This window comes from Silene latifolia, chromosome 10 (assembly GCF_048544455.1).
Source record: "Silene latifolia isolate original U9 population chromosome 10, ASM4854445v1, whole genome shotgun sequence".
Lineage (NCBI taxonomy): Eukaryota > Viridiplantae > Streptophyta > Magnoliopsida > Caryophyllales > Caryophyllaceae > Silene > Silene latifolia.
The window spans coordinates 102,382,416-102,406,017 of record NC_133535.1 but is presented as its reverse complement, the minus strand read 5'-3'; the positions used below and the strand labels follow the sequence as shown (position 1 = coordinate 102,406,017).

At 39.8% G+C, this 23,602-nt stretch overlaps 1 protein-coding gene across 1 annotated transcript; it reads right to left on the bottom strand.

Moving 5' to 3' along the window:
• Nucleotides 1–19,873: 19,873 nt before the first annotated feature.
• Nucleotides 19,874–21,392, bottom strand: LOC141607982 (uncharacterized). The gene is made up of 3 exons (XM_074427332.1): nt 20,855–21,392; nt 20,360–20,748; nt 19,874–20,125 (listed from the first exon to the last, which is right to left on the bottom strand). The coding sequence occupies exons 1-3, from the start codon at nt 21,390–21,392 to the stop codon at nt 19,874–19,876; spliced, it is 1,179 nt and encodes a 392-aa protein (XP_074283433.1).
• Nucleotides 21,393–23,602: the final 2,210 nt, after the last annotated feature.

Genomic DNA, 23,602 nt, shown 5'->3' with positions numbered 1-23,602 from the left:
AAATAAACAACAATGCAAGAGAAAAAAAAAACAAGTAAACGTGTAACTGAAATACAATAAAAACAATGCAAATGCGACGCAAAACCCTTCCCCAAACCAAATCACACAATGTCCCCATTGTGCGAAATCATGTATAAAGAAGCAAAAGGAAACGGGATTTTGCGATAAATAACTAAATAAGACATGAAATTGGGACTCGGAAACTTACAAGATTTTAAGTGCAAAGGGAAACCTCCCCAAATCAGCGTGAGCTAGGAGGTTTCAGTAGCCAGCAATGCTACCATAAAGTACCTGAAAAGACAGAAAATGCCGCGCATAATTCGAGCAAGCAAAATTGAAACGGTAATTATGTGTAAAGAATTAATTAAAAGAACGAGGTATAACAGCTACAGTGGTCGATCGACCGCCTTGGCCAGTCGATCGACCAAGTTACCTGAAACAGTAACTTCTGTGCTGCGAAGGTCAGTCGATCGACCACTCTAATCAGTCGATCGACTACGTTACCTGACGTGAACAGTTCCAGCTCACGAATTAACTCAATGAATTGAGTTAACTTAGTCTAATAACCTGTAAATGCACATAAAACGCGCCCAAAATTGCGCAAAAACCCAAAGTACTGTCTAAGTCGAGCTAATTATTAAAGCACACAAAACAAGTATAGCTAAATGTTTCAAAACCAAATCAAACAAAATGTTTAAACTCCGGGTTGCCTCCTGGTAGCGCTAGATTAGACGGTCCCAGCTCGACCCTCTTTTCCTTCAAACAGCCACTCCAAATAAGCCCGGTCAAAAACAAACTCAAAGCACGAAGCAACCGATCAAATAACTGCGCATGTGCTACACAAAACTGTAAGTAGCACCATAAAATAGTAGTAGCATAGGAAATTAAAATGTAACAACATCTAAGTCTAACAAATTTCCTATGACAACTCCTAAAAACATCCACACAATTATTCCTCCCTCCAGATAAGGGCGGAATGTAAAAACTCAAATTAACAGCAGGTGGAAAATTAGCGAGCTCATTAGCATTTGACTCAAAAACAACGCGAGTAGAAAAATGCTCAAACAGGTAAGAAATGTGAGGTACATGAGTCTGGTCAACTAGGGGAGAAGATGGATAATCGTCCCAGATGCATGGGGCGGTAAAGTCAAATGGGTCAATGGGGTCTCCTAGAATAGGTTCGTCTATAATATCGTCATACACATCCCAATTAACCTCAAGACTGTCAAAATTTTCCTCCTCACTCTCCTTATTGCTAGACTTATCAAGTTGGAGGTTCTCGAAGAGATCCTCCAACTCGACCTCACTATCTGTGCAAGAATCATAAAGGGGATCTTGACTATCCTCATAAAAAGGATTGTCAACCACGCTAATGGTCTCCTCTATGTCTCCGTCAGCATTCTCTAGATCGGTTTCTAATGTCTTACCCACCCCCTCATCCAAGTCAACATGAAGAGAAAAGTTAGGTTTAAGACTCTCAGCAGCAAACCAATCATAGAATTTCAATATATCGTCATCGGAGAATCCTGTGAAATCCCACTTACCTATAGACTCTAGGTATGCTCGCGTAGGGTCATTTATACCCAGGGTAATAGTCCAGCATATTTGGAGTTCAGAAAATGTATCTCGTCTGGGCTCGATAAACTCCCAAAGCCTGGCGAAATAAGCACCAAAGATTTCACCCTCTTCCTGTGGGAAACTCAGAAAAGCGAACATGAGAACGGTCTAAAGGAACCGAAGTTCCCTGAGACAAAAGAAAGAAAGACTAAAATAAAAAAAACAACTAAAAATTAGCGCTGCCTCCCCGGCAACGGCGCCAAAATTTGATACCGTCGTTTAGTATCAAAAATAAAATTTATAATTCCGAGCTAAACTAACAGAAGCTAGTGGTAGCAAGGGTCGAACCACAGGGAGGTAGGGAATTATTAGTTGCTTTCTATATTTCAGTCCAGAAGTAACAAGTAAGGGGGTTTGAGTTGAATTGGTCTAATACTAATGGCGATGAAATTAAAAGTAAACTAAAGAAACTGGATTAAATCAAATATAAAAGAAATGCTAAGACGGTCGGTTCACTATGGCTGCGATGGCGCATAATCCTATGTAAGTCTGAAATAAGGTCGTGTAGATGGGTAAATAACAAGTCTTCTCAGTCCAAGTTAACCAGTAGCTCCTTTCGGCCTATGCTACTAGCCCCTAAGTCTCACTAATGCTAGCTCTCGCACTGAAAAGTGATTCTTAAAGCCTAAATTACCTGTCTTTCGATCTTAGCAATTTAGTCGTTCTAATTCATTAATTATTTCCCTCCCCTGTCTCTCGATCTTAATGGGTTGGTCAATACTAAGCATCTAACAGGTTCCCTCTCGGTCTCGCTGTCAAATATTGCACTTAATAAATTAAAAACGAAGCTAATCAAACACGCGTCAGTCGATCGACCAACTAGCACAGTCGATCGACCAGATAAGCCAGTCGATCGACCAATGCCCTAATTCAGGTCGCCTAATTCTACGCCATCTACGCTATAGATCCCCTACATCCTAGCACAAGGGATTTAGCTACTCATGTCTATGACGAAAATAACAATAAGATTAAAGCATAAAACTACTGAATTCATGATTGGAATAATTGAACAAACAAATAACATAAAATGATAAATTCGGCTTCGGGAAACTAATCTACCAATTCTAAACTAAGAACAAAAAGAGTAATGAAACTGAAATAAGAACAAGAGAATACCGAATGGAATTTGCAGAACAAAGATCCAAAACCGAATGCGAAACTAACTTGTATTGAAGGAAATAGTTATAAACTAAAGAACCCTAGAATTTTTATATGAAAACTGGATGCCTAAAACTGAAAGCTAAAGCTACGTTATAAAGGAAAAGTACGCAGCTATTATTCCTAAACCTAATAACTTGTGGGCTTGATAAATCTCGATCTTTTAATTCTCGTCTGAAGTAGTGTCTTGGTCGATCGACTAAGCATGGCAGTCGATCGACTGAGTAGCAGCGAACAGTAGCTACTGGAACCCGTGGGGTGGTCGATCGACCACTTGGACCGATCGATCGACCAACGGTATTTGTCTAATTGCATTCGACGATTCTGCGATGCGCACTGATCTTAAAACAGCTGCCATTTCTTCGTTAATTGGTCAAATCAGGCGTTATACACGGCGTTGGAAAGCTAAGAGGATAAGCTTTCATTTCCAATTGGAATCACTCGATTATCTTCTCTAGAACTCGAGATATAGCCATCTGAAGCAGCCTGAAATATCGTGAGGTGCTTCTTTGCTTGTTAAACTCGTACGCACCCATGCTTTTGCTATCTTCAGGCCTTGAAATGCATTCTAAACTTCAAGTCCGAGTCAAATATTCATGTCTTTCCTAAGCTTAGCTTCCGGGGTCAAGATTTGGTTCATTTTCTACCCATTTCCGCAATAATCTGCAATATTACATAAAAACACGAGAGTAGACAGAAATAGGGGAAATAGTAGAATAAACTACATCTAATAGACATAAAATGCGTGGAAATAAAGATGTAAAACATCATATTATAGACACGCATCAAGGCTCTTAATAACCACAACAACATATCCAAAATTAATAATAATATATTATAATAATAATAATATATAATAATAATAATAATAAATAAATATATGTAAAAGGGATATTTCAAGGTAGGGTGTAAGAGGATAGGTGAGCATGTTGTCGATTTCTGGTTGGTCCGGATCAAAGCAGGTACAAAGTAAAATGTGACGGTGTATAGCTAGACGGAATAATGTCTCGAGTTTATATTCACTTGAGATGGAGACTAATATTATTACTGTCACTATTATTATTGTCCGACCAAAACATGTATACATATATTCTTATATAAATTATGTCTCAAGAATATAATTTAATAATATGTATTTTTATAAAAATGAGTTTTTATATAATATGTTCATAAAAATCGTGTTTGACATAAAATTAATTAAATTGAATAATTCAAAATATATAATAAAGTGATTAAACGGTTTAATAAATTTTAAATGTCAAAATGGGGAAATTCGCGGGTGTTACAACGGATGTGTTGCGGCACAATATGTTCCCTCATAGCACTCTTTAGACCTGCCCATGGTATAACACCGAGTCCCTCGTCCCTGTAGTATGCCCTGGCATCTTCTTTCACGTTCTGCCACCAAACCGCAGCTTCACCTCTTAGGTAGTACACCACATGTTCGACACCCAACTCCGCCGGGCACTTCACATCCTCAAGAAGACTCTCCATCTCTCGGTGCCAGGTATCGAGCAACTTAGGCTCTTCGGTGCCCTCATAAGTCAAAGGGTTGAAGCGAGTAATGATGGTGCTTAGATGGGTTGCGTCCACCGATTTCTTAGCTCCCTTTCCCACGTTCTTAAGAGCCTCTAGGAGTGCTTCCTACTGCTCAATCATACGGGCTACCTCATTGATGTGAACATTATTTGCGCACATTTAGTCCCCTAATTGAGCCCATTTTGCATACTAATATAACATTCCATAGCCATTTTATCCGTCAAATGCTTCCTATTTTGCTTTCATATCGCTTTGTGCTTGATTTGTAGGAAAGGACACAATTAGGCGGAAATTCTCGTCTCTTGAGCTTATTTGGAAGGACATTGACGATCTTGGTCGAACGAGTATTGAAGGAAAGGCAAGAACTAAAGACTAATCCCTCAAGAATGAGAAGTAAGTGAAGAAAAGGATTCTGAAGAAGAATACGAGCGGCCAAGGAGACAAGACGCCCGTCCAAGAAGCCCTGAATCCGAGCGTCCACGCCTTGAAGACGCTCGTCCACCCCTGCAACAATCCGAGCGGATTCCCCTCCTGGTCGAGCGGATCGTGGCGTCCTCAGCAAAGATGCCCATCTCTCCGAAAGACTAGCGATTCCCTGCTTAGAACGTACAAATTTTAATTACTAGTTTAGCCTTAGTTAACCTAATGAAGCACTACTATAAATACCCCATTTGGATGATAATCAAAGGGGGGCTTCCACATTAGAAAACTCTCTTAGATTAGATTAGGAATAGATTAGAATAGATTACTCTTTCACCTTTCCACAAATTACACATTAATCTTTCCTTAATTATTGTTCAAGTTTGTTACTTTTGGGTAATTGAAGATTATTGGGTTATTATTGGAGGATTGACAACCCTTCATCAATCAATCATGTTTCTTCTATTATTCTTTGCTTTATTATTTGGATCATCTCAAGTTTGGTATAATTCCTTTACTTTTTACTCTTTATTGTTCATTTCCTCATTCTCTTATCATGTTTACACTTGTTGTGATGATTGACACTATTAATGACATGTTTACCATGATAATAAGTGAGTAGTCTCTTAACTAGGATTAATGGGTAATTAGGGGAAACCAACATGGGATTAATCATGCTTAAATTAATATGTTTTCATAATTAGTTTGCTTGCTTGTTGTGATGTCAACCTATGCACATGTTATGTTCGATGAAATGCTAAGCCTATGAATCCTTGCATTTATAACCATCTCTTATCTATTCAACAAGACTTGTAAGATATAAACCAACTCGAGTCTTGTTATACCATGCATAGAAGTTGAATAGGAGGAAATTAAGTCGACTTGTAGGTGTTGTACAATCTAATCAATTCGGCTCCGGGACCTAACTCTTCCTATGAACCGTAAGACATAAACCAACTCGGTTCCTTTACTACATTAATTACTTGCAACTTTGTAAACATGTTTGTATGATCAACACCATGAATCCCCTATGACCCCATGACATCCTAGTGCTTTTCGTCATTTGTTTACATTTCTTAGTTCATTGTTTGCTTTACTTTGTTACTTTCATTAGTTTAGAATACAACTACAAACCCCATCAATTGTGACACTAGCATAAATTGAGATAGATAGACTTAGAACCCAAAGCACACCGTCCCATGGATCGACCTCGACTTACCACTAACTAGTTGTTTGTTGAGAATATAAATGTGTTTGATTGGGAGACCAGACGACATCTAACCCATCAAAATGGCGCCGTTGCCGGGGATGGTGCTATGTGATTAAGTTCTTACTTGTTTGTCTATTTTGATTTTGCTTTCACCTTGAGGAACTTGTTCCTCAAGGATTGTTCTTACCGTTTTTGTGTATTTTCCATGCTTGTAGTTATTTCTTCGTCTTAGCTATGATGGCTCAAGACTTGACATATGGAGTATGTGGTGGATCTTTTGAGTATGACTATAGGTACGGGGAGTTTGAGAAGCAAGTCAACACAAACCTACCTTATTATTTGTACAATGAAAATCCTAACCACTACCTCAAATTTTCCCACCAAAATCACCACATCCAACATCCACAACAACCACCCACTCAATACCCACTTCATAATGACTTTCAATTGCCACAATACAGCCACTTTTACACCCACCCACAACAAGAAGATTAACCCATTCAAAATATGATTCTCTAAATGATGGGAGATCAACAAAACTTCTTCAAACAATTGCTAGAGGAGAGCCAAAAGAGGGACAATGTTCTTCAAGGCATTGTTGCCCAAGGTGAGGAATTGGAGATTCAAATTGCCCAAATGAAAAAATCCCAAGCAATCACTCCCCGCCATTCTTTGGACATTGATCATGAATGTGAATTTGAAGTAGTAACTTTTGACATGGAAAATGGAGAATGGGAAGAGCCAATCTCCTTGAGCTTTTGTGAGTATGAGGGTGTGTCCTTTGATGTGAATGTTGAGATGTTGGAGAAAGAATTGCATGAAGCCTCCATTTATGATTCTTGTGGAGATAGCGATGATGACAAAACCATAAAAGAAGCTTATGAAGAATACGTGTCTTACAAGGACCGAGAGGAATGGACTTGTAATATCACCTTGCTTGAGGAACCTATCCTTGAGACATTCGAGATATCCTATCATGAAGATGAATGTCTTCTCCCTATTTCCCATGAAGACTACTTGGCCCCTACCATGGAGCCAATGAATGTTGAAGAGGATATGGTGGACCTTCTTCAAAAGCTCAAAGCATCATACAAAAGCTACTTGGTGGAAAAGCTCAAAGAAAAACTTGCACGTGAAGCCACTTGTGAAAATTTGGCACCCACAATGTCAACTTCTAAGGGACTCGGTCATCAAGGTCATGAGAATTCTCCTTCTACTCTTTAAGGATTGATAAATTCAAATGCTATCATCGTCACCAAAGCGGAAAAAGAAGGTAGTGAGTGGAAGTCTTCGAACAACCATGAACCATACTTCTTACCTCATAATGACAAGAATCACGGGCTAATTGGTTTCAAACATTGCAAGCATTCAAGTGCCAAGAAGAAGAAGGAAACAATAACGAATGGCAAATTCCTTTGGCCAAGCTTCGTCTTGAAGTTAAGCAAACCATACTTGTGCTTATTTGGAGCTTGTTCACAAGCTTTTGATCTTCTATTAAAAGCCTTGAGCTCTATGGACAAGAATTTCTACAGTTTGAACTAGTTTGGTGGAGTTCTATCTCAAACCACCATTTGTAAGATATTTCTTGAAACTCCATTTTGTATAATATTGTACATTTTCGCATTTTTGTTTAATTCCTTGCATGAGAGTAGTGAGAGATAGAGTGTTCTTATATTTTTATTGAGCAAAATTTCAGAAAAAGATAAGGAGGAATAATAATCGGGTGCAAGGTTATGATATTGCAAAGGAAAGAAAGAAAAGAAAGAGAAACAGCGAAAAGACGCTCGTCCTAAGGGCTGGACGCTCGTCCAAAGCCCTCCTCAGGGAACTGTTCAGCACTGTTTTGAAATCTGAGCGGATTTGGCCAAAGACGCTCGTCCACTAAAAAGACGCTCGTATTCACTTTTAGACGCTCGTCCTGAAAGACACCTGAAGGAAATTTTGGGACTGTACCAGAATCCGAGCGGATTCTATAATAGCCGCTCGTCCAAATTCGGACGCTCGTCTAGGTAACAAGATGCTCGTCTTTTGTCTACTTCAGAACAACCAAAGTCCCTATCACGAAATCCGAGCGGATTTTCTGTAAGACGCTCGGACCACCTGAGCCAAGAGGCTCGTCCCGACAAGGAAGACGCTCGGATTCTTGCGTTTTTCTCGGATTATCCGCCCAGGCCCCACCAGAATCCGCTCGTCTCACCCCTCTTTTCTATGAAAACACCCCCTTTCTCCCTCATTTCCTCACCTTATCTAACCCTAATTCACTCATCTTCATCCCCAAAACACTCCCCTCACAATAAAAGCCAACAAAACCCCAATGTTCCCAATTCAAGATGATGAATCTAAAGGGCAAGGCTAAGAAACTTGTTGAATCCGCCGCTATGAAACGCAAGGGCTCATCCTCTTCATCCCCACAAGAAAGGATTTCGCCAAGGAACTTCCGCCCCATCATGAGAGGAGGGATAGAGCAACTTGAGTACTTCCCGGAGGTACTCTTCACCTTCGATGCCCACCGTAAAAATTTCGTCGAGTTGCTAGGTAAGCACTATGAACTCACTCATTTTATTGATACAAGGGTGTTAGAAATCCTTGGGATAAGGTACCACACCGAAATGTTCTTTGATGGCTTAGGGATTGGGAAATTATTCCATGCCCATGAGGAGACGTACCTTAGTCTCACCCTGGAATTTTTTAGTAGCCTCCATATTGTCACGAACACTCGAACCAACGTGACCATGGAGTTCCGGTTGTGCAACCTAAACCATAGCCTCACACTTGATCAATTTGCACACATTTTCTGTCCTGTTGTACCAACCGACTATACCGAAAAACCCGCCAATTTCGACGTGGACCTACTTTGGAAGGCTATTTCCGGGAGGGATTTCATTCACCAAAAACAATGCTATACCTTTGCTATCCAACACCCGGTGATTCGGATCACCTAACGTTTCGTAGCCGACACCATCAATGGTAGATATGAACAAGATAGGTGCACTCTCATTGATTTAACATTCCTTGAGTCCTATCTAAACATTCGGGGGACGAGACGATACAACTTCAATACCCCCCTTGAGGTGCTTACAAGGTTTTATGACTTTTCTCAAGGGAACACCCAACTTAAGACCTTCGTGATGGGAGGTCTAATAACTATCTTGGCTAACTTCCTTTGCCCCGGGTTCAATGCCCGTGGGACTTATGCTCCTCTTGAGGGGAGTACTTTGATTGATGAGGACGCCGTCTTCAACCACCACCGGTGGTGTGCCTACACTCAAGGTGGGAGTGTAGAATGGTTCACAAAAGGGTGCTCCTCCATTATTCTTTCGGGGTGGAATATACCGGGTACCGACCCACGGTTGAGCCCGTATTCGCCTAGGCCGAGCTACCTTCTCGACATCCAAATCATCGGCAACCCCCCTCAAAGGGAAGAGGCACCCCGCCAACCACCAATACCTCGTGGGATACCGGCGAGGCCTATTCCCCCACCTTCCTATGTGCCCATCCCACCGTACCCTACTCCTTATACGCAATTCGAACCGCAAATCCCCGATACCCCGAGTATTCATGACCTGATGAACCTTATGAATAGATTTGATCTCGGGGTGCATGAAGGGAGGGTCGATAACTACTTGGCCCTTTATCCCCAGTACTATCAAATGGCACAGCAAGGGTATATTGACCCTAATGGCCCTCGGCCCTCTTGGTCCAAACCACACCTTTTGTTCCCTAATCAAGGGACCAAGCCGGGAATTTTGGTGGCCAAGGCGGAGGGCACTCTAGTCTAGGAGGAGGGTATGACCAAGGATGAAGCTCTCACCGGTATGGCTATCCCCAAGATGAGGATGACGAGTGAAAGATACCTACCTCATCACCTCAATTTGTATGATACTTTTCTCTCCCTCTCTCTTTTGTATATACATTGCATTTAGTTTAGCTTGCACATTTGTATTATATTTCATATTGCATATTACATTAGTTAGTTCATATAGATTCATGTAGATAGTTGCATATAGATTAGAATTCATGCATAGTCACTAATGACCAATCCTATTCATTTCTACACTAGAAATAGTGTTTAAATCGGTTTGGGGAGGTTTGATCATAGGTGGCCATAGTTTACTAGAAAACATGCATCATTTAATCTAGCTTAGATTGCATTCATTTGTAATATATGTCATATAGAATTGTATTTAGTTAGAGCATGCATTCATTCATATCATATCATTGCATTTGTACTTTATTTCAAAAAAATCAAAAATCCAAAAACATCTATTTCATTTTTATTCCTACTCCTACATGTACATTGAGGACAATGTCCAAAATAAAGTGGGGGATGGGATTTTATATTCCAAAAATGCATAAAAATTGAAAAATTTCGAAAAATCACAAAAATACGTCTTTTAATTTCATAAAAACAAAACTTATAAAAAATTTAAAAAATTGAAAAAACCAAAAACATGTTCATTTCCGTTGTACAGTAGTCTTGTATATATTGCTTATATATATTGTGTTTGTTCATCCTTGTTCACATTGATTGACTACGCCACATCCGAGACATGAGGATATTGAAGACCGCATGGTATGATATTTCCAATCTCCTTTTCCTCTTTATGTTAATGACTATGTGGCTTTAATTTTTATTGATGCGGTATAAACAATGTGAATCTAGGACTTGTATTTAGATTATTTGGCATATTAGTTAATAGAATCATATGCATTAGGATGTATATATGATAGTTGCATCATGGCATGTAGTTTACATGCTAGAAAAATTTTGCAAAACCGTCTACTTGGGAAGTTTGACAAGTGTATATAGGCCCTAGTAGATGATTTTTCTTCTTAAGACTTTGCTTATTAGAATACTTGTAAAACACCCTAGGATGTGTCATGCTAGTATCCTTTGACCCATGGATTAAGGCCTAGTCAAGAGTACCTTGTGGCGTGATAACTCATTGGCTACCGTTTATTCCAAGGTGACCCTTGAAACCATGCAACCAACCATCATCCATGTTCTACCATACATTTTGCCATCAAAGGGAATGGGCACAAAAAGAAATTGTTCAAAAATTTGAGTTCAAGAAAAGAAAAGAAAAGAAAAAGTTTGCAAAATGCATCAAGAGAAAAGAGGAGTAACAAAAATGAAAACTCCTATGCTTCATATATAAGGCACCCTCGTTACTAATTGGGGTGACTTCGAAAATGTTCAAACGAAAATGCAAAAAGTTGAAAGTTTTTTTTTTTTTTTTTTTTTGGGGCAAGTAAGCTGATCTCAATAATAATAAAGATTCCCAAGTACAAACTTGTTAGAGACTTATAACAATATCTCTAACTATTACATCATGCTATCAATCCAAGTTACAGAATTTATATTTTGACTCTTAATGACTCTGAACCGCATACAAGCTTCACTTCTAACATGCTGAACCAAAAACTCAGGCCTCCACAGCATCCCTTCAATTCGACACTGATTCCTTGCATACCAAATCCAATACATCAGTCCTGCAAGAATCACCGCTATCCCTTGCTTCCTCCCAACAATTCTATTCCTCCATTTTAGCCACCATAGAATACTGTTCGTGCCAGGGAGTTGTACCTGACACCAATCAGAAATCAAGGCCCTACATCGCTTGCTATACACACAGTCAAAAAATAAATGATCATGAGACTCCTCTTGCAGTCCACATAAGTAACAGCAATTATGATTCACTATATTCATTCGCATTAATCTGTCCTGAGTTAATAACCTTTGTTGAACAATGAGCCAACTGCAGAAGCTATGTTTGGGAAGGAGCCATCTCTGATTCATCCAGGGGAACCAGCTAACTTGAGCTCCTACAGGTAACAACCATTGATAACCTTTATCAAGCCTATAACTCTGTCCAGTATCAGTCCCCGTTTGCTGAAATAAGAAGTTTTTGAAGATGTTCTTGACTTGGCAAATTTTGCGCCAAGCCCAACTAGAGGTAGGTGAAGGTTCATAATCATACCAGTTGCTGTTTCTGATATAAATTGAATGAACCCACCGAACCCATAAGTGGTCAGCTTTTGTAGCAACCCACCAGGCATACTTGGCTATGGCAGCAAGATTCCATTCATGAAACCTCCTAATCCCTAGCCCACCTTGTCTTTTAGGTTGACAAATAGTGTCCCAGGAGACCAGTGCAAGATTATCTTTTTGTTCATTGCCATGCCATAAAAAGGATCTGCAAGTAGCCTCAATGCTGGCAATCACAGTTTTAGGCAACACAAAAATACGAGCCCAATATGTATGAAGAGAGCTAAGGACTGACTTGATTAGAACAATCCTCCCTGCATAAGATAATTTTCGAGAGCCCAACCTCTTAATTCGTTCTACTATCCTCTCCACTAGACAAGAACAGTCCATCACAGACAGTCTTTTAGGAGACACATTAATCCCAAGATATTTGAATGGTACATTACCCCTCTTCATACCAGTTAGCTTTTCCACTTCGCTAATAAGATGCTCATCAGTGCCATTAAAATATATGTTGGATTTCCCTCTATTCATAACCAAACCAGTAGCTTTGGAGAAATACTCAAAGGAATGAATCAGAAGCTCCATAGAAGTCCTATCCCCTCTGCAAAACATTATAAGGTCATCTGCAAAACACAGATGTGAGAGGTTTAATCTTTGACAGAGAGGATGGAATCTGAACTGCCTATGCTGTTGAGTAACCTCCAAAATCCTGCTTAAATACTCTAAACATAGAGTAAAAAGCAAGGGGGAGAGAGGGTCTCCCTGCCTCAATCCCCTCTTAGCCTGAATAAACCCAAATACCTCTCCATTAAGGGCAAGAGAGTATGTTGGAGTGGTCACACACTGCATCAACAGAGTAACAATTTGACTGGGAAAGCCTAAAGCCTGTAACATAGCCTCAATAAAACTCCATTCAACTGAATCATATGCCTTCTGCAAATCAAGCTTCATAAGAACCCTAGGGGAGCAGGTTTTTCTCTTGTATAACTTGATCAAATCTTGTGCAATAAGGATGTTACCCACAATATCACGACCCTTGATGAAAGCACTCTGAGAAGGGCTCACAATCTCAGGGAGGATAAGGCTAAGCCTAGCACAGATTACTTTAGACAAACACTTATAAACCGTGTTGCAGCAGGCAATTGGTCTGAATTGCAACACAGTCTCAGGCATGTCCACTTTAGGAATCAGGGTGATAATGGTGGCATTAGCTTGTTTTAAAAGCTTTCCAGAATTAAAGGTACTTCTAACAGCATGAATCACTTCTTTGCCAACCAAATGCCAGGCATCTTTGAAAAACTGACTGTTGTACCCGTCAGGCCCAGGTGCCTTATTACCAGGAATATCAAACATTGCTCTCTTAATCTCTTCATCAGTGACAGCAGCAGTAAGTAAAGAGCAATGTGTCTCACTCAAGCACTTACCCCGTTGTACTATCCTCAAATTGACAGGAGTAACAGGATGAGCAGATCCTAACAATGAAGTATAATAATCCACAAAGGCTGTTTTGATTCCTTCAGGTTCACTGTGGAGATGCCCATGTCTATCCTTCACCTGATACACCCTATTCCTTGCCCTTCTAGTCTTAATACTAGCATGGAAGAACTTAGTATTATCATCTCCCTGTTGAACCCAGTCAGATTTAGCTTTCTGTTTCAAAAAACTCTCTCTAGCTTTCATCAGTCCAACTAATTCCAGAGCACAAGCTTTCTCAGCTGCACAAATTTCAGCATTAAAAGGATCCTGGATTAACATCTTTTGGAAATTTTGTAAAGCCAATTCAGTGATATGAGTGAGTTTCTCAATATCAGTGAACTGATCTTTGTCCAGCTGTTTGAAGTCCCCTTTAAGCCCTCTCAGTTTCATAACCACTCTGAACATGGCAGTACCAGCAACCTGTCTAGACCATCCCTGAGTGACTATCCCCTCAAACTCATTAGCCATGGCCCACATATTAAAATATTTAAATGGCTTGCCCTTTCTCTGGCTCTCTTCATCAAATCTTATTAAGGCAGGACTATGATCAAAAATACCCTCTGGTAGAAAGTGGACAAAACTATTAGGAAAGTTATCCATCCAGTCATCATTACAAAGAACTCTATCAATTTTGCTGTAGATTTTTGTGCCTGTATCATGCTTATTATTCCACGTGAAATAATTCCCCTTAGCAGTCAGATCCATCAAGTTACAGTCCTGAACTAACTGCAAAAGGGGTCTCATCTCAGCATGGGTAATTGGGTTACCCCCAATTCTCTCATTACTTCCCATCACAGCATTAAAATCACCACAGGCAATCCATGGCCCTTGGATTTTCCCATGATAACTCCTAATGCTATTCCACAAAGCTTCCCTTTCAGCAGGTTTATTGAAACCATACACAACCGTATACCAAAAATTCTTCATTCGAGCTTTATCATAAACCCTAGTATGGATAGCTTGACTAGTGATATCTTGAATATCAACCTCCACCACCATAGGATCCCACATTAACCAGATTCTACCCCCTTTATGTAAACTAAAATTAGTACAGATAGACCACTGATCACAAATAGTACTCCTAGCATTATTCCAATTGCTACTCCTAATTTTTGTCTCTACTAATCCAAATAATCCCACTTTATTTTGAAGTAAAAATCTCCTTATTTCTTTTTGTTTTGTAGGATTATTCAGTCCCCTAATGTTCCAAGCTCCACAACTATCCATTGTCTAAACTAGGGTTGCTAGTTTCTCCCCTTTCACCAAAACGATGTAGCACCAGCCCTTGTCTAGTTTTCTGGATGGACTGAGATAATGCTTCCATAATAGGTAATCCACCTGGAGTAAATGTCCTCTTCTCCCCATTCTCTGCACGCAGCAGCCTGGTTAACAGTTTTCGAGGCATGGATTGCTCAACAACATGTTTGGCTACTACCACAGGAGTCACCACAATAGGTGTCTGTGGGACTACCTGCTGGACAACAGGTCTAGCCTGCTGAGGTGCTGTCCTCTGAACTGTAACCTTAGGAAGGGGTTTCTGCACCACACCTTTTCCTCTTTTAGGTTTCCACACTTTTTGAGCCACTGGTTTTTTAATCCCTTTCCTGCAATCAGTAGCTAGATGGCCCATACCTTTACAAGCAGTGCAGGCAAGAGGAAGCCAGTCATACACTACTCGTACAGATTGAGTCAGTCCATTCTCATCAATAAAAGAAATTGAGGTAGGGAAATTCTGACCAATGTCAACTTCTACCATGATCCTCGCAAACCCCAAGAAATCCTTATGAGTTGTAGCATTATCACATTTAATGAAAGACCCTACAGACCCACTTAATTTATTAAGACTCTCCAAACCCCAGTATTTGACATCTAATCCAAAGATCTTCATCCAAATAGGCACTTTCTGAACATCATGTTTGATCAAAACAGTTTCAGGCGTCCATTCTTTGACAATGACAGGTTTATTGTCAAACAATAGATGTCCATTAGTTAAAACCTCCTGCTGTTGTGCCTTAGTTTTAAATCTAACAAGAAAAATCCCATTTGGCATAAATGAAATTTTATCAAGTCCTTGAGCCTGCCAAACCCTCTTAACAAATCCAGAAATCACATTGCTAGGAGGGTTGGCTCCTAAGACATAACAGAAAACTGAAGTGGACCAAAAAGCAACCTCACCAGCTACATCAGTTTGCGTGATTTGGACCAGCGGAGGAGATGGTAGCTCCGGCTCTGCAGTAGGTTGCTCCAATTGTTCATCAGCTTCAATGATTGACTCTAAATCGGATTCAAACTCCTGTGAAGAAATACGAACGTGAGATTTCCCCTTATTGTTAGTAGATAGTACTAAATCATCGTGTTTTTGTTGTTTTTGATTAGATTTTTGCGGATTATTAGCTGGTTTTTTCTTTCTCGCCATTGCGTGGAAAGGAAGCTAACCGTAAGAAATTAGAGAGGGTTTTCTCTCTCTAGTTTCTCTCTCAAAAAGTTGAAAGTTGTCAAGTATTGAAATGCCAAAAATCAAAATAAATGGCAAAAGAAAGTGTTCTCAAATGTTATATGCCACAAGAAATTGGGGGGAAAAACAACAACAAAAGCAAACTCCCAAAATGAAACTCAAAAACTATTGATCCCTTTTCCATCGTATCCACTTTTGTGCATGGTAGAGAGGGGACGACCCTTCTTCTTGTCTAGGCAAGAAGGGGAATTCCGCGATCCTCCAGTGTTTCTAACACCATAGGGAGTCTATTCTTGACAAAAGCATTTAACGATTGAGGACAAAGGTACCCTAGCTTGACACAACTTGGAGGTGATTTATTGGTATCCTTCTAGGCTTAGTAGTTTGAATAAATTGCATCTATGAAGGAGTGTGTACCCTTAAATTGCTTCCCTTGTAGATAACTTCCGCCACTTAGATAAGGAAAGTGGTTATTCTTTTGTAGATGCATCCATTACTTGTTTCATGTGCTTTAATGCTTGGATGTATCGCCATTTTGGCAAGACCCACCTTTTCCTCGCAAGAAGGCATCCTACCTCATGGTTGTCTTGTTGTGAGTTGAAGGGGCGGAGTGAGACCCGCTAATTGTCTCACATCGGTTATATTAGTAGGTTAGTTTAAATAAAGGTCTAGTTTTAGTCACCTCTTTACTCGGGACGAGTAAAGGTTCGGTTTGGGGATATTTGATGTGAACATTATTTGCGCACATTTAGTCCCCTAATTGAGCCTATTTTGCATACTAATATAACATTCCATAGCCATTTTATCCGTCAAATGCTTCCTATTTTGCTTTCCTATCGCTTTGTGCTTGATTTGTAGGAAAGGAGACAATTAGGCGGAAATTCCCGTCTCTTGAGCTTATTTGGAAGGACATTGACGATCTTGGTTGAACGAGTATTGAAGGAAAGGCAAGAACTAAAGATTAATCCCTCAAGAATGAGAAGTAAGAGAAGAAAAGGATTCTGAAGAAGAATCCGAGCGGCCAAGGAGCTAAGACGCCCGTCCAAGAAGCCCTGAATCCGAGCGTCCAAGCCTTGAAGATGCTCGTCCACCTCTGCAACAATCCGAGCGGATTCCCCTCCTGGACGAGCGGAGATGCCCATCTCTCCGAAAGACTAGCGATTCCCTGCTTAGAACTTATAAATGTTAATTACTAGTTTAGCCTTAGTTAACCTAATGAAGCACTACTATAAATACCCCATTTGGATGATAATGAAAGGGGGGCTTCCACATTAGAAAACTCTTTTAGATTAGATTAGGAATAGATTAGAATAGATTACTCTTTAATCTTTCCACAAATTACACATTAATCTTTCCTTATTTATTGTTCAAGTTTGTTACTTTTGGGTAATTGAATATTATTGGGTTATTATTGGAGGATTGACAACCCTTCATCAATCAATCAAGTTTCTTCTATTATTCTTTGCTTTATTCTTTGGATCATCTCAAGTTTGGTATAATTCCTTTACTCTTAACTCTTTATTGTTCATTTCCCCATTCTCTTATTATGTTTACACTTGTTGTGATGATTGACACCATTAATGACATATTTACCATGATAATAAGTGAGTAGTCTCTTAACTAGGATTAATGGGTAATTAGGGGAAACTAACATGGGATTAATCATGCTTAATTTAATATGTTTTCATAATTAGTTTGCTTGCTTGTTGTGATGTCAACCTATGCACATGTTATGTTCAATGAAATGCTAAGCATATGAATCCTTGCATTTATAACCATCTCTTATCAATTCAACAAGACTTGTAAGATATAAACCAACTCGAGTCTTGTTAGGACATGCATAGAAGTTGAATAGGAGGAAATTAAGTCGACTTGTAGGTGTTGTACAATCTAATCGATTCGGCTCCGGGACCCAACTCTTCCTATGAACCATAAGACATAAACCAACTCGGTTCCTTTACAACATTAATTGCTTGCAACTTTTAAAACATGTTTGTATGATCAACACCATGAATCCCCTATGACCCCATGACATCCTAGTGCTTTTAGTCATTTGTTTACATTTCTTAGTTCATTGTTTGCTTTATTTTGTTACTTTCATTAATTTAGAATACAATTACAAACCCCATCAATTGTGACACTAGCATAAATTGAGATAGATATACTTAGAACCCAAAGCATACCGTCCCATGGATCGACCTCGACTTACCACTAACTAGTTGTTTGTTGAGAATATAAATGTGTTTGATTGGGAGACCCGACGACATCTAACCCATCACCCATCCGTAGTCATCTCTGAGGCTTGGATGTACGCTACTGACCTCTTTGGCGGCATTTTGAGGTGAAAGAAGCAAGGAAACATAAGCACATAGCCTACGGCTCAAAATAAACAAGACCCTCCGCCAAAGAAGCACTCAGCCGAGTATGGTGAGATACTCGGTCGAGTACTAATATTACTCGGCCGAGTGTTCCACTCTAGTAGCCAAACGTCGAAAACACAGAAAACATACTTGGTCAAGTATGGTGATACTCGGTCGAGTATACTCTACTGCTCGGTCTAGTATACTTTACTGCTCGGTCGAGTATACTCTACTACTCGGTCGAGTGGTCACAAACCAGTAGCTACTGCTACGTACAGAACAATCAACACTCGGTCAAGTGCCTGGTTACTCGGCCGAGTATCCCCTACTCGGTCGAGTACCCAACCTGCTCGGCCGAGTCATGCCAAAAACGAGCTATAAACTTGCGTTAACATACTTAATCATGCTTTTTATATATATATATATATATATATATATATATATATATATATATATATATATATATATATATATATATATATATATATATATATATATATATACGACACTCCACTACCCTTTTCAAAAGCCAAGTAGTAAACACATAACATGCTCAAAGTCTATCATATTCAACTACGCAATTCACTTTTCATGTATTACCATGTTCAAATTCTTCCATCATTTCATCCAACAACTTCACAAGATTCACAACTGCAAGTACCACACACATAGCTTTATACACACAACGGTTCCCGAGACTCCCCCATGGGACCGGCTCGAGATCGTAAGGGCCTATATGCGACTTGGGGACGTCTCCCAAGTCTTTGCGGTAGCTCCAAACAACTCTCCCCGGGTTCATTTTATTTAAACTCCCTATAATCATTAGGTTCATTAGTTGTAGGTTCCAGAATCGTCGCTCTGATACCACTTTGTAACACCCCCGCATACCAAGGTGCCTTACCAGGACCACCCTATCATGAGAGACCATCACCATCTCGGTTTCCTGAGGCTATTATATCAAAGTTACCATTCCAAAAGGACATTTATTAAAGTATAAACAATTAACGATTACATGTTCCAAAAATAAAACCAAAATAAATATTTGCTAGTATTTAACAACTAAAACTAAAACTAAAACAATAAATCTCATTTTTTTTACAGCAGAAGCTAGACTTGAAGTGATGACTCCCATCTCGTCCCCAAAGCTAAAGACCATCATCACCTGTCATAATCTGCTCACCATCCCCGAAGTGATAACAACAACGGGGTCAGTTTACTGCATAATCAAAATAAGGCAAAGTACGATAAGATAAACAGTTGATCACAATCCAGCTTCAACTCCCAATCTCATCATATAACTGACTACACACTAAAGTGTGTAGCCCTGCTAGTGGGGGACCGTAGACGTACCCACCTAAGCCCCGCTCATCAATGAGCGATAACCCTGATCATTAATGTGCACATCCCCTCATGTGGCGGGTTTCTTAGAGGACGAAACTAGGGCGTGAAGCCACTCCCGCAAGTGACTCCACTCAGCCGAGGACGCACCTCGCGAACATCACTAACACTAACACCATACTCCAATCCACCAACAACAATCAATCACAATATCAATCGTATAACAATTACAACACATATCTTAAATCAATTAAACAGTCAACTGAGTAGGGAAACCCTACCTTAGCACAAACTGATTCCAAGCATACTCACAGCATGCCCCATTTTGCCAGCCACACTTTGTCACTGCTTGATACTGGCTCCTTGAGTTTCCTTCTGATTCTGCTCCTGACTTCATCAATAATATGCTCAGTTACCTTATCTGGTTTAAGCAACACGTGGTTCATCCTGACATTGTTTCTTTGTGTCCATACCTGGTAATAGCAAGCAGCCAACACCAGGAAGTGAACTTTCTGCTTTAGGCACACTTTTGGAGGCAATGCTCCTGTGGTCCTATTAACCTGTAGTGAAAAGCCACACCAAAGCTCCATCTTCTACAGAATTTGCTGGCTGTATCTGCAGTTAAAGAATAGATGCTCCTATGTTTCAGGGTAACTGTCACAGATTAGGCATCTATCATCTGTACAGTAGCCAATTTTGCAAAGCTTCTCCTTCACATTCAGTCCATTATTCATTATGATCCAAACAATAAGGGCATGTTTGGGGATGTTCCATTTGCTCTAAACCAGAGATACCCAGTCTTGTTTAGGCTGTTGCATCCTAAGCCATTCATAACCATTTCTGATGGAATAACCTCTAGGGTCAGCAGTCCAGTGTCCATCAGTGTACCCAGCTTTCATCAAATTCTTAACTTTGCATATATTCTTCCAGGACCAGGCAGCATCAGCAGGAGGTTCATATTCATGCCAGTCCCTTCCTTTTAAGTACACTTGATTAATCCATCTGATCCAAAATCTATCAGCCTTCCCATAAATCCAGTCCACCAGCTTAGCAACGGTTGCATAGTTCCAAACCCGTGCTTTCTTGATGCCCAGGCAACCCCTCATGTTTAGGCAGAGTAACCTTGTCCCAGGCAATAAGAGTGACTCTATGATATTCAACATTGCCATCCCATAGGTAATTCCTACATATGGCTTCAATCCTCTTAATGATGCTTTTTGGTAGGAGAAAGATACTTTCCCAATATGAGTAGAGTGTATTAAGAACAGAATTAATCAGCACCACTCTACCTGCATAAGAGATTTTTCTTGCCCCAAGACTCCTGATTCTACTCACCATCTTCTCAGCTATAGTGTTACACTCAGACTTAGTCAGTCTACCTACTTTAATAGGGACTCCAAGATACCTGAATGGCATAGAGCCCTCCACAAAGCCTGTAGCCCATTGGATATCGTCCTTTAGCTGTTGGCCAACTCCATTGTAGTACACTTCAGACTTGGAACTATTCATAGACAGACCATAAGCTCTGGAGAAGGATGAGAATACCCTGAGTAACAACATTATAGAAGCAGCATTTCCTTTGCAGAACATTAAAAGATCATCAGAAAACATCAAATGATTCAATTTGGATGCCTTACAGAGGGGATGGTATTGGAATGGCCATCTAGACACAGCATAGTTAATCATTCTGGTTAAGTAGTCCATGCAGATAGTAAAGATAAGAGGGGAAATAGGGTCTCCTTGCCTCAATCCTCTTTTTCCTTTAAAGTAACCAAAGATACTCCCATTGAGACATAAGGAAAAAGATGTGGATCTTATACAAGTCATTACTTTATGAGTGAAATCATAAGGAAAATTCAAACCCTAGATTAACTGCTCAACAAACTCCCATTCCACGGTGTCATAACCTTTTTGTTGATCAATTTTAAACAAACATCTTGGAGACACATCATTTCTGTTATAAAGCTTAACAATGTCTTGACATATTAGAACATTCTCAATAATAGATCTCCCCTTTATGAAGGCCCCTTGATTGTCACTGATGATATCAGGCAAGACTTGTACAAGTCTATTGCATAACAATTTAGATATAACCTTATAAATCATATTACAACATGCAATAGGTCTGAACTGTTTGACAGTGGTTGGCCTCTCACACTTAGGTATTAGAGTAATATTAGTGGCATTTATCTGGTTCAAAAGCTTACAAGTGGAGAAGAAATATTTTATAGCATCACACACATCTTCTCCTATGACATCCCAACTGTCTTTGAAAAAGGCACTAGTGTATCCATCAGGTCCTAGAGATTTATCAGCTGGAGTGTCAAAAAATATCTTTTTGATTTCATCATTGGTCACAGGAGCATTCAGCAGTAGAGCATGTTCCCGAGTACAGAATTGTCCCTCGTTAAGCACACATTGCCTCACGGTTTCAATAGGTTTGTTACTGCCTAGGAGAGTTTGATAATAGTCAAGAAAAGCATTCCGAATGGTCTGGCTTTTAGTACATACAATACCATGTTGATCTTCAATCTGAATGATCTTGTTTATGCTAATCCTCTTTTTTATAGCCCCATGGAAGTAAGCAGTGTTACTGTCTCTCTCTTCTAACCAATGGGTCTTGGCTTTCTGACTCAGAAAACTGTCTCTTGCTACAACCTCAAACTCCCTCTGTACCAGATCAGCATTATGAATATCTTGGGCTAACTTTTTCTGCAGATTCTGGATATTTGTCCCAGCAATCACTGTATTGTTGATAATATCAGCATAACAACTCCTATTTAGCTCCTTCAAAGCAGGATTTAATGCCTTCAATTTCTTAATGATAGTAAACATTTTATGCCCTGGGTAATGTTTATTCCATTGTTCAGTGACTGTAGGTATAAAAGCATCTGCTTTGCTCCACATATTGAAATACTTGAAGCTAGCTCTCTTGCCATCCCCTACTGCACTATTGCTCACAGTACAAGGACAGTGGTCAAATAAACCCTCTGGATGGAAATGAGCCATCATATTAGGGAATTGAGTCATCCATTCCTGATTGACCATAAACCTGTCCAGACGACTAAACACTCTTGTAGCTGGTTCTTGTTTGTTAGTCCAGGTATAGTAAGCCCCAGTAGCAGCAATATCAGTGATACCACAAGTTGAAATGCAATCGAAAAACTCGTCCATATCAGCCTGTTTAGTATTAGCACCCAGTCTTTCAGTAGGATCAATTACTGTGTTAAAATCTCCGGCCAAAGCCCAAGACCCATTACATTGACCTGTAATAACTCCTAACTTCTGCCATAAATCCCTCCTTCCAATACCATCATTATAAGCATAGACCATTGTGAACCAGAATTGTTGTTGAGAAACCCTAGCAGTGACTCTTGTGTGAATAAACTGTGCATCATTTTCTTGAGAGAGAGATTTGGAGATGATTAGAGTTACGTTGTAAGTTTAGGTTTTGTTAAAAATGATTAAGAAACTGAAATACACGTTTATATAACTATAATCCTCTCTAAATAAAATCGCGGAAATAAACACCGGCAGACCAGATACTCGGTCGAGTATCCTCTACTCGGTAGAGTATTCGCATACTCGGCCGAGTATTCTTGAAAAGTAGTCTATCCAGAAACACACGACACATCTACTCGGCCGATTAATCCATATTCGGCCGAGTAACAGACTTAGAAAACCATTGTATTAAAGTATGAGTACAATTGAACAGGTACATGCTTTTCAGTCTTTCAAGCAAGGTACTCCATATTCTAACTTCTTCCCTGAAAGGAGTTAGATTGTATTTGCTCAAGCCCCGCAACAGAATCCATATATCATTCCCCAAAATCGTGGTGATCAACCACAAGAGAACTTTATTAGGCAAAATCAAGGAGGTTTTCAACAGATATAACCTCCTCCTCAAGCTCCTAGTAATGACAAGGCCGGGATGAAAGCTTTATTGCAACAAAGTTTGCTAATTCAACAAAAGCAAACGACTCAAATCTCGGAACTTATAGCTCATAACAAGATGTTGGACACTCAAGTTGCTCAAA

What these genes read in the sequence shown, in the direction of transcription:
- LOC141607982 (XM_074427332.1), bottom strand. Translation starts at nt 21,392, where the DNA reads ATGACTTGTATAAGATCCACATCTTTTTCCTTATGTCTCAATGGGAGT. An exon ending in AAGAAAAATCTCTTATGCAG is followed by an intron (nt 20,749 to 20,854) that starts GTAGAGTGGTGC and finishes AGCCATATGTAG; the next exon opens with GAATTACCTATGGGATGGCA. An exon ending in AACAGCCTAAACAAGACTGG is followed by an intron (nt 20,126 to 20,359) that starts GTATCTCTGGTT and finishes TTTTCACTACAG; the next exon opens with GTTAATAGGACCACAGGAGC.